This window comes from Cryptomeria japonica, chromosome 6 (genome assembly GCF_030272615.1).
Source record: "Cryptomeria japonica chromosome 6, Sugi_1.0, whole genome shotgun sequence".
NCBI classification, from domain to species: domain Eukaryota; kingdom Viridiplantae; phylum Streptophyta; class Pinopsida; order Cupressales; family Cupressaceae; genus Cryptomeria; species Cryptomeria japonica.
In genome coordinates, this window is record NC_081410.1 from 136,156,990 (window position 1) to 136,167,112 (window position 10,123).

Below are 10,123 nucleotides of genomic sequence, written 5' to 3' on the forward strand. Positions count from 1 at the left end.
TGCATGTTAACAAACAATCAATATATTTAACCCCAAGAACCACTAAACTCATATACTTAACATACTTGTTACATGGGTTCATGATTGTTACCTCGTTTTTTTTAAACTCGCAAACCTTCTTTAGATTTGTGTCATCAGATTTCCATAATCTAGAAAAATAATGCTATTATTTTTGGATTTGGTTGTGTAAATTTTTTGAGCATCAATGTTTCAGATCACACTTCGTATGTTGGAGAGTCCAAAGAGCGTTGATACTAAAAAAATCTTGGATAATCAAATCGAGAAACAATAGCATTACCTTCTTTATAATTGATTATTACTTCAATATATTTTTTTCCATTCATGTTAAACAAAACATATTTGTCTAATAGAATTGGATTAAATGTATTTGCTTGCTTCCTATTTTATAGACTAAACAATTATAAAATTAGTATTCCCCAAAAATGAACTTGGATCCCATCTTAACTGTGAAAGTGTTTTTTTAACCAATTTGTTTTGGTATTAATGTTAAATAAGACTTACTTTTAATTAAGACTCAAAAGAAATAAGATAGGAATGAAATAAAATAAAGCTGATGAACAGTTAACATAAATAACAGCGAGACTAATCATACAACAGAATAATTGGATACAGAGCAAAACTCAAGCACCATGGGATTCAGTTCCATGAAAGGACCGATAAAAGGAATTATCCAGGTAAAATTCAGGTACAGAGACCTGGACTGCCAGTTAATGGAGGATTGCCAAAAGCGTACGGGCATATCAAATCCAATATGTTTATTCATCATCAGTAGTATACAGTTGCACGGTGTCTCTAACTTTTTCTTTCTAGAGAGAAGGGAAATTGTCCCCATGAAATCGACAAACCCTAGCATCGGAATAAACTTTTCCGGGCCTGCAAAGATATCCCTGGTTGGGAGCACAATGCCGATCCTCTTCACATATGCAAAGCCCTTCCAATGCACATCCCTCCTCTTTTTCGACCTTTTTCATTCCGCGCAGTATCTCATCCGACCAATCGCTGGAAAAAAGACCGTCCGGATCGTATTTCTTCATTACTCGCAGAAATTTAGGGATATTGGGATATTTTGCAGCGGCGCCAGTAAAGGCAATTCTCCTGTTTTTGGCCCAGTGAGGGCGCGCCCCGTGCTTGAAGAAAGCAATCTGCTCGATCTCCTCCCATATGTCTTCGTTAAGCCTGGGATTCGATGCGCTATCCGCACGGAAGTAATTGAAGTCGATGACAACGGAATCTTCGGGCTGCCCTAAATAGGCAGTGGATCCTCTGATAAAGCGCATCAGAAATCCATTGTAAAGCTCTATTCCGCAGAGGGATTCGGGGTCCATGTCCCGCAATTTCTTCACATCTGAAATGAAAGGCTTGATTTTGGAGAGGCTGAAAATGGCGGTGGTCTCATAGAAGAAGAGGCCCCTGAATCGGGGATCCCAAGGGCACGCGTTCACCAGATCGGCAGATGAGGATTTGTAGCAGGAGCCCGATGTCTGCATTTTGTCCTGGAAACCCACTACGGGGTATTTCGTGAAAATGAAATCGTTGTTCTTCAGTCCATTTGCCAGTGCGAGCTTCGAATCGAGGATTAGTTTGGCTTCTTTGCATTTCCCTGCGCTGTTCTTTGTCTTCTCCAACATCTTCTCTGCATTCATAACAAAAAAGAATTCAATTTTTAGTTGGCAGGAGATTTTCTAAATCGGTATGAGAAGAATAAGGATATCGATTGCACAGTCAACATGATTTTGCAGCATTTCTTGGTTAATGTGGTTAGGAATTGTGTTCGTCTGTCTGTTTTACGGCTGTATCGACTGATAGCAACTTTAATTGAACTCTGTCAAAATGATCTTGCTGTTTGTTTTACTGCCTTTTAACCATTGAACTCTGTAATTTTTAAAATTTTAAAATTAAGAATATACATATACATTGAATTCAACTGGATCTGTGAAAAACGAATTGTTTTCCCCCTGGTTCTTACATCAGTGTTATTTAGATGCAGGTACAAGTTCATAAGAGAAAGAAAACAAAGTTAGAGTACTAAAATTTACATCATGTATTTAGTATATATTTTTAATTGTGTGTTAAATTATCATATTGTTATGAAGATTTAATTTTATAGTTTTTGAATCAAATTCATTGATCTATATGGTTCATATAACACCAACATCTAGGTGATGCATACACAAGTTCAGTTCTATATGGTCCATATAACACTCAACATCTAGGTGATGCATACACAAGTGAAGCATCAAGACTTCTCATGAGCTTACCCAATCTGAATACTAATTATTAATTGATGAACTAAAATTGACTCTATAATGATGGTTCATAAGTCACAACACTCATTGAAGATTTTGTGAATGGAGTAGCAAGATAAGTAGGCTTGATCTTGGGGAAACTCCATGGTTAAACACACTTGAGTTGGAATAGTACTAGGACAGGTGACCTCCCCTATGAGCATCACTTACAAGTAATGAATGTTAAGTGGACCACTAATTTTCATGAAAGATGGATTTATGTGAATCATTACTCATAAATATGGATCAAATAATTTGATTTAATAACTACACCGCTATATCTTAATAGTGAATATCATAATTTGACAGGTTATGAAAAACACCACCCACTTTATCAATTGATGAGGTTAATAATGAATGATTCAAAAGATACATCACTAGCCAAATTTTTTGCATATGGGATAGCAAACTAAGGCAAGGGTCCCATGGAGGGGGGCTTCCTAAAAAAAGAGAGTTGAAACTGCTAACCCCATGTCCCCATGTTGTTGCTTAAATGTAAAATCTGCTTAAAATTAAGCAATTGGAGTGTTCCCATGGAAATCTTTAATTAAGGGGAAAGGATAGATTAGAATCTTTTCCACAATTTTTTTTCCCTTTTTTATGTTTACATTTTTTTCTCTATACTATGTGCAAGATAAAAATAAGTAAAAAAAAATATTTTCCCTCCAAAACTATTTTTTAATGGAGATTAAAATGAGATGTTTGACAAGTGGTAGATAACATCCCTAATAGCCCCACCCATAGGGGCTTCTATTTTTTAGGAAAAGATTCCAAATAATCTCATGACACAATTTATTTTTTCATAGGACCACCTCTTCCTTAAAAATATAGCTTAAGCCACTCCCCTGGGACCCTTGCTTAAGTGGGCTTGATCTTGGGAGAAACTTCATGGTTAAGGACTCTTGAATTGGAGTAGCATTGAGATAAATGACCTACTTCAAAGTCGTAATGCTTCACTCATGCGCAAATCGAACCATTAATTCTCATCAAAGAAGAATTTGGACAAACCACTACTCATGAAAAATGAATCAATGAGTTGACTCAAAAACTACATAAGTGAATCTAAGATGTAAAATTAGTAGTTTTAAAATTAAAACAATATATTTAAATATACATCTTATATGTACAAAAATTATAAATGTATCTAAGATGTAAAATTAGTAGTTTTAAAATTAAAACAATATATTTAAAAAAATTGAAAGTAAAAAAAACATTTTCAAATCATAATTCTTTTGTATTTCATAGAATCTTGATAATAAATCATAGAATCTTATTTCAAATCTTAATGAAAAAGACACATTATCAAATTCAGAAAACTTTTCAACTTAATAGTTTTAAAATTTATTTTTCTTCTATTGAAAAACATACTAGGGAAAGGACCCAGTAGTTGAGCATGTACCAATTGTTGTGAGAGTTGTCAAATAAAAATATTGGAAGAAAAAACAGAAAAAAACAAAAAATATATTACCCGTGCTTCTGAGCGCAGCACTGACGAGGATCGAAGTGGAGCGAAAGCCAATAAAGTCATTTACCCCGTTTCCCTCCGCCGCCACGCTGGCACGATCGTCCATTTTGTACACCACTCGACGCTGATATGGATACCACGTCAGATCCCCAAATTCATGGGCACCTGCAAAATCCATGATTTCTTCTTCCAAATCATCATCCTCCTTCACCACGTTCGTAACGTTCCGTTTGAACTGACCCTCCACCCTCACCGTCACCTGCACACGTGTAAACCCCAATCCAATTCAACACCATTAAAACACAGAGCGAAAAAAAAAATCTCAAATGCCCAAGTCATCTGCCAACCTTCGATATGACTCCCAGAACACCAAGAGACACTTTGGCGGCATTCAGATCGGGATCTCCTTCCCTCAGCGTAACAATTCTCGCATATCCTTGCCGTTGAGAAGCAGGAACGACTAAGCGGACGGACACAACGTATTCATGCAGGGCTCCTCCGCGGCCCCAGAAGGAGCTCCCATGTGACCCTGTGCTTAGCAGCCCGCCCAAACTGAGGCCCTCCCAATAGGGCGCAGCTGCTAGGGCAAATCCAGACGCCGCCGCCGCCTCAATAAGTTCCCGCAATCCCACTCCACTGTCAGCCGTTACAGTCATCTCATCTCTGTTAACCACAATCTCTTTGTTATAATCCCGAGTGCTGATTATAATTCCGGTGCCGTCGCCGGAACCAGGGCAGACTAATTTGGGAATGGTGTGAGAGAATCCGGTGACAACCTTCATCTTTAATTTATTCCGACCGCCGTAGGCAACTGCGCGTATAATCTCATCTTCTGATGTGGGGAAAAAGGCGGCCGAGGCGTTGCAGGGTATTCGGTCGGGCCAGGGATCATAAGCGCTGCGCACAGTGCAAGATGAATTCCCAGATTTGCAGGTGACTGGTGGCGCCGGTGGCATGCCTAGGCATTTACAGGCTAGCAGCACAAGCTGAAGAAAAAAAATACTGCATTTTGTTCCATTTGCGGATCTAGACATAGTTTCTGTAATGTGCTGTGTAACTTCGAATTTGGGGGATGAGGGTTTCTGAAAATATGCAGAGAAGAGGTTCCTTAAAGCTTTGAAATAGGCTTGTACGGCACGACTGTTAATTGGAAGCTGGGAGTGAAAGGCACGCGCGCTGCACCCTCCAGTGTGAAAGGGAATTCGTAGCAGATAATAATAATAATATATTATGAACAGTGTTCCCGTAAACGCTAAACTGCCTACAATGGCCAAGTTCACACAGGGATTGTGAGGCACAATAATTATGACTTTGACTTACGTTTTCTTTTAGTTGGATAGCATCAGTTTTAGTTTGAAATCTTTTTGATTGTTTTTTTTGGTTTTATATGTCATTAGAAAAACATCAGTTTTGGAATGAAATCTTTTAGATGAGAATTTGAAGATTAAGTATTATACATTCTGTCAAAATTGTCTATATCTGATTTAAACACCGTTTTTTATGGAGTTGGATATATTGCAGTATGAGTTAAGCCTAAGGTATACAAGCTGTAAGCGTATTAACCATCTACAAAACATTTGATATAATGACAGGTTAAAGAGAACGAGTTTGCAACAAGTTAGAGAAAAATGCGGATCTACTTGAAAACGAGTCAAATAACCACAATTTTAAATTCCTAGAAGAAATAAATGCTTGCACGATTTGTCAACAAATTTCTTGGATGTCAAAATGTTCCATCAATTACGCACACTTCCCATCATGCTTACGGTACAGATTTAATCTTCAGTTGGAGAATGTTTACCCTTATTCTGTGAAGCTCTGACCGACATAAAATATTTTATTTTGGATTAGTTATGAATAGATGCCTTTTATAACTTATTTTATGACATCTTGAACCAGAACACGATATTCTTGAATACTATTATAAAAATGTTACAATGAATGAAATATTGCACTGTAACAGGGGAAAGAACTGTTTGGGAAAAAAAGTGGACAAAGAGAATATGGCAAAAAGCATCCAGGTAACGTGCAGGTGCATCACCCCACCTGTGAACTCATTGCTTTGTCTGCTGTAATGGAAAGAAAAATAAATTGTTGACGTATGAGGATTTCAGCTCATGTTTTCTTTAAGAAGTCTAATATAGAAAGAAGTAAATAGTTTCTTGATTCGGCGATTATTGAAGGTTTTTAGTTTACTTAGTTGAATTCAATTGTTAAAGGTTATAACACGTTATTTGATTACCCCATTCATAGAGGTTCAAAACCTCTGAAAGTATAATTATGAAATAATTAAAATAACTTTATTATTATAAACCTTAATATTCCAACAGTTTTGTTTCCTTGGTGCTTGGATTATTCTGATATTTTAACATAATCCATCTGCGTGTATCCATTGAACACACTCTTGTTCAAATTGCTCAGTCCAAGTTTTCTAAACAAGTATCTTTGATCGTCTAGAACAACAGGTATGGAGGAACGGGCAGGGTCGTATCTTGTTTGGTGAGTTAGGGACGGTCCAGCAATAGGTGGAAGCTCCAACACAGATTCAACAAACTTGCTGTTCTCGAAATGTTCTGCATGGAGACATTGGCTCAATGCTTTGGTTGCAGTTGTCTCTCACCTCTCCTCTTCACACCCCACCAGGCATCCCCTGACCCATATAGCTCTTTAATGTCTAAAGCCTTCTCCCAAAAATGCTTCCTTATGCCTCTCATCCTGGCTTCATCATTACTTCATAGCAGCTATGTCCACCACCTAAAATGTTACAGTGAAACATGACATTGAACGGTTCAATGATAGTAAGAAATATACACAGTACCCAACTGATCAATGTGTACATAATTGCATTTTTTTTATTAATCATTTATATTATATATCGTTCAATTAATTTTATCAGATTTCCACAATCTATTAGTTTGTCTCTTGTTTGTTTGTTCTTTGTTTGTTTGTGACAATTAAGACACAATCAAATCCAAAAAATTAAGACACAATCAAATCCAGAAGCAATTAAAAGACCAACATTCAATTACCTTATGCTAAATGAGTTACATGAGTTACAGAAGGTCCTGTTTAGTGTTTCCTCTGTAAAACAAGTATACCTTTAATGTGAAACTGGTCACATATTTGACGTAGAGTATACATATCTCCAGTAACAATATTATAGTTATCCTCAAATATCAGGTGTCTAAATCCTGCCCTCAGAGCTTGCTTCAGCCAGAAGTTGCACAAAGTAGCACATTATTAATTGAAACAATCACTTGTTATGTCAGGGACCAAAACTAAGTGAAAAAATGAAGCAGACAACTACATTAACAAGTGATTATTTGAAGAGTTGTACTTCATTGGCAAGAGTCCAAGGCCTTACCTTTTAAGTTCATTCTGATGGTCATCAAAGAAAACAACCACTTTTCTCTGGTCTGAAATTCCATATTCCTCCATTACTGATTTCCATGGAATACTTCGAAAATCAATAAACTGTTTCCCTGAATAATATCTGCAATTAGGATCCACACATGCAGGCCCTTCCTTCAAATAGTTTTTAGGATGGAGAGGGGTAATTGTTATTATAGGCTTGCTGGGCAGGCTTGCCTCAACACCCATGTGGAATGACCTTTTAAAGCACCGCTTTCTATCATCAAATCTGGCTTTAACCACCTTGTTATGAACCAGACACCAAAACTGTCATCAAAACCCATGCCAAACTTATTATTTTTTATAGGCCTGGTATGGTAAATGGGTACAAATTCTTTCACCGCATGCTCAAGATCATCTCTCGTCCACTTCACAGTGGATCCACGCCTTGACCTACCTGTAGCCAATAGGGGATTAAAGGCAATCATTTTTAACCTCAATAAATTATAATGAACAGCCGATATCATAATTGTGGACTGTTAAAAGAGAAAAATACCTAAAACCAAAGTGGGTGCTCGGATTGACATTTAACATGGAAACAGAACGAGTCAATCAGGATGCAATCCAAAAACTATAACTGGTAAAACTCTTGTTTACCTTACAAAAAGCATAACAGTAATCTATAGTTTACAGTATTGGGCGATCGGTTTGTTTACATAAAGTTTATAGTATATGCAACTATCCTATAGTTATACTTCATGCAAAAGCATCTAACTGTGCTTAAACAGATGCACATAGCCTACTCACTGTAAGATTTGAACTTTTAAGCTCTCTTTCAAAATACAAATTCTGCACCATTAAACCAGCTCAAAAACATTAATCCAAAACTTTAAAGTGAATACTAGAAAAGTATAATTCATCATTAATATATATTTATTTTAAAACAAAAATTCTAGGTAGGATACAATGATACATACACCAGGGCACTTCCAGAGAGCCAAAATCTGAAACATGATCACCATCTCTAAGAGCAGAGTCAGCAGGAGCCTTGCGAAAAATATGTGTCCATTGTATGACAACAGTACCAAGTATCAAAACTACAGAGCACACAAAACATACTGTAATGACAGCCAACCTGTTTGGCTGTCTACACTTGCTTAGTTCTCTAGCATTCTTGTGGTTCCCCAACAACCCCTTCATTCTGGCTGTAAGATCCACCTAGGGATTATGTGGAATCCAACAAAAAGAGTTTTTCTAAAACAGATCTGATAATCACTGTATTATGTAGCCTAATATATGATTTTTGAGAAATACTGAGTCTGATAATCCACGGACAAAGGCAGCCTACGCAAATGCCCAGATACAAGAACATGCCAACACCATAATCAAAATGCGAAGTCGACAAATAATCGTACTGCACTTGACTGACCTGAGACACAGGATTTTTCCTAAACCATATTCAGCTAAAATGACTACCCACAAATGACAATCCACGTTTTCAGGGCTATAGACAGACCACAATCATAATACACAGAAACCCACAATCTTGAACTAAAATTTTAAGGGATGCCCACAATTAAAATCACCATGCTCAACATGACGTAACCAACATAACCAACTTCTGCGGACTTGAACAGACTATTTGAGTCTTTTGAGACCGAACATGGATTTTTCAGCATAAAAGAATCCAAATTTAGTGAGATTAAAGCTCTCAAGAGTGCCAAAACATTCGGGTTCTGTCCATATAAAATTTTCTTGGGAAAATGTTGTCTTGCAACCTTATGCTTAATGATTGGGGAAAGAAGAAAACATTTGAGGTAAAAATTTAGAGCATTTCTTATAGCACTGGATGAATTACGTAGATTGATGATGGAGATTAAAAGAATTAGCATGAAAGACCATCAAATTTGCAACGAATGCATGTAAGTGTATGGACCTTTTGAATGAGCTTCACTCTAAGAGATTAGTACGCAAACACAAATCTAAAACTCAAACAAAAGCACACAGTGGGAAGGGCAAAACAATGAAAATAATGGACAAAAATGCAAGACGAGAACAAATAAAATATCATTTTTTCCTTTCATTGTTAACTTGTTGATATGCTCCACTGGATAAATGTGGATTCTTGATTCTCTTTGCACTTTGTTACTCAAATGATATGAGGGTGCAAGTGAATGTATAATGAAATGGGCTAGTGTGCCTCGATTAAATAGATTTTTCAAAAGAAAAATGGAGTGTCAAGATGCAAGATTGAATGGAGGGGTAGGATTTGAGATAAATGGATTGAATTCGTAATATTGTGATAAGAGTCCAAGGGAGAGGAAGATCCAAGATTCTTGAGATTCAAGAATAGGACTGATCAAAATTTAGGATGAAGAGGGCAAGTGGCATATGAGGTGGAAGACCAATTATCTTCACACATGTGAGCAGGATAGGGATGAATTATTCAAAGGATGAGGAGGAGGATTAACATGCCTCCAAATTAACATGCTCACACATGTGGGAGTAGGGAGAGTGATAAGTAGGAATGCTCAAATGTGCGCAGGAGCATGAGGAGAATTGAGGACATATGTTAGAGAATAGATGACTTTTATTTTAATTCATGTAGATAGATCAAATGACTGGTGTGTAACTTATTAAATTGGAAGAAATGCTAAGAGGTATTAATTAGTCTTAATCAATCAATCAATTAATTAAGTTGGTATAATTAATTAATTTGAGAGGAGGAATAGGGATATGAATAATTCAATTGTAAATGATAATTAATTAAAAATATAACTATTTAATTGATTTCTATGAAATAAGATTAGTGGTGAATTTGGGGTGTTTACTATGTGAAGTTTTGTTATTTTGCGATAATGATAATTTCATTATCGTGACACAAAATCTTATTTTGCATTTCTATTATTTTACTTTGCAATTGTCTTATTCTTTTATAATAATTTATTTTCTTCTTCCACTTTTTTAGAAGTCACATTAAGTTCTTTGTTGTAAATTAAAG

General features: G+C 36.4%; 1 protein-coding gene and 1 pseudogene across 2 annotated transcripts; both read right to left on the reverse strand.

Annotated features, from left to right (window-relative positions):
* Window positions 1-751: 751 nt before the first annotated feature.
* On the reverse strand, window positions 752-5,085 carry LOC131044225 (L-gulonolactone oxidase 3). The gene is made up of 3 exons (XM_057977509.2): window positions 4,119-5,085; window positions 3,775-4,030; window positions 752-1,654 (listed from the first exon to the last, which is right to left on the reverse strand). The coding sequence occupies exons 1-3, from the start codon at window positions 4,803-4,805 to the stop codon at window positions 828-830; spliced, it is 1,770 nt and encodes a 589-aa protein (XP_057833492.2). The 5' UTR covers window positions 4,806-5,085; the 3' UTR covers window positions 752-827.
* A 964-nt stretch (window positions 5,086-6,049) lies between these two features.
* Window positions 6,050-9,296, reverse strand: LOC131044228 (uncharacterized; annotated as a pseudogene). Its single transcript, XR_009358161.1, has 4 exons — window positions 8,100-9,296; window positions 7,137-7,579; window positions 6,870-6,986; window positions 6,050-6,525 (listed from the first exon to the last, which is right to left on the reverse strand). The product of XR_009358161.1 is annotated as an uncharacterized LOC131044228 (transcript).
* Between the last annotated feature and the right edge of the window lie 827 nt (window positions 9,297-10,123).

What these genes read in the sequence shown, in the direction of transcription:
- LOC131044225 (XM_057977509.2), bottom strand. Translation starts at nt 4,805, where the DNA reads ATGTCTAGATCCGCAAATGGAACAAAATGCAGTATTTTTTTTCTTCAG. An exon ending in TTCTGGGAGTCATATCGAAG is followed by an intron (nt 4,031 to 4,118) that starts GTTGGCAGATGA and finishes ACACGTGTGCAG; the next exon opens with GTGACGGTGAGGGTGGAGGG. An exon ending in TGCTGCGCTCAGAAGCACGG is followed by an intron (nt 1,655 to 3,774) that starts GTAATATATTTT and finishes TTATGAATGCAG; the next exon opens with AGAAGATGTTGGAGAAGACA.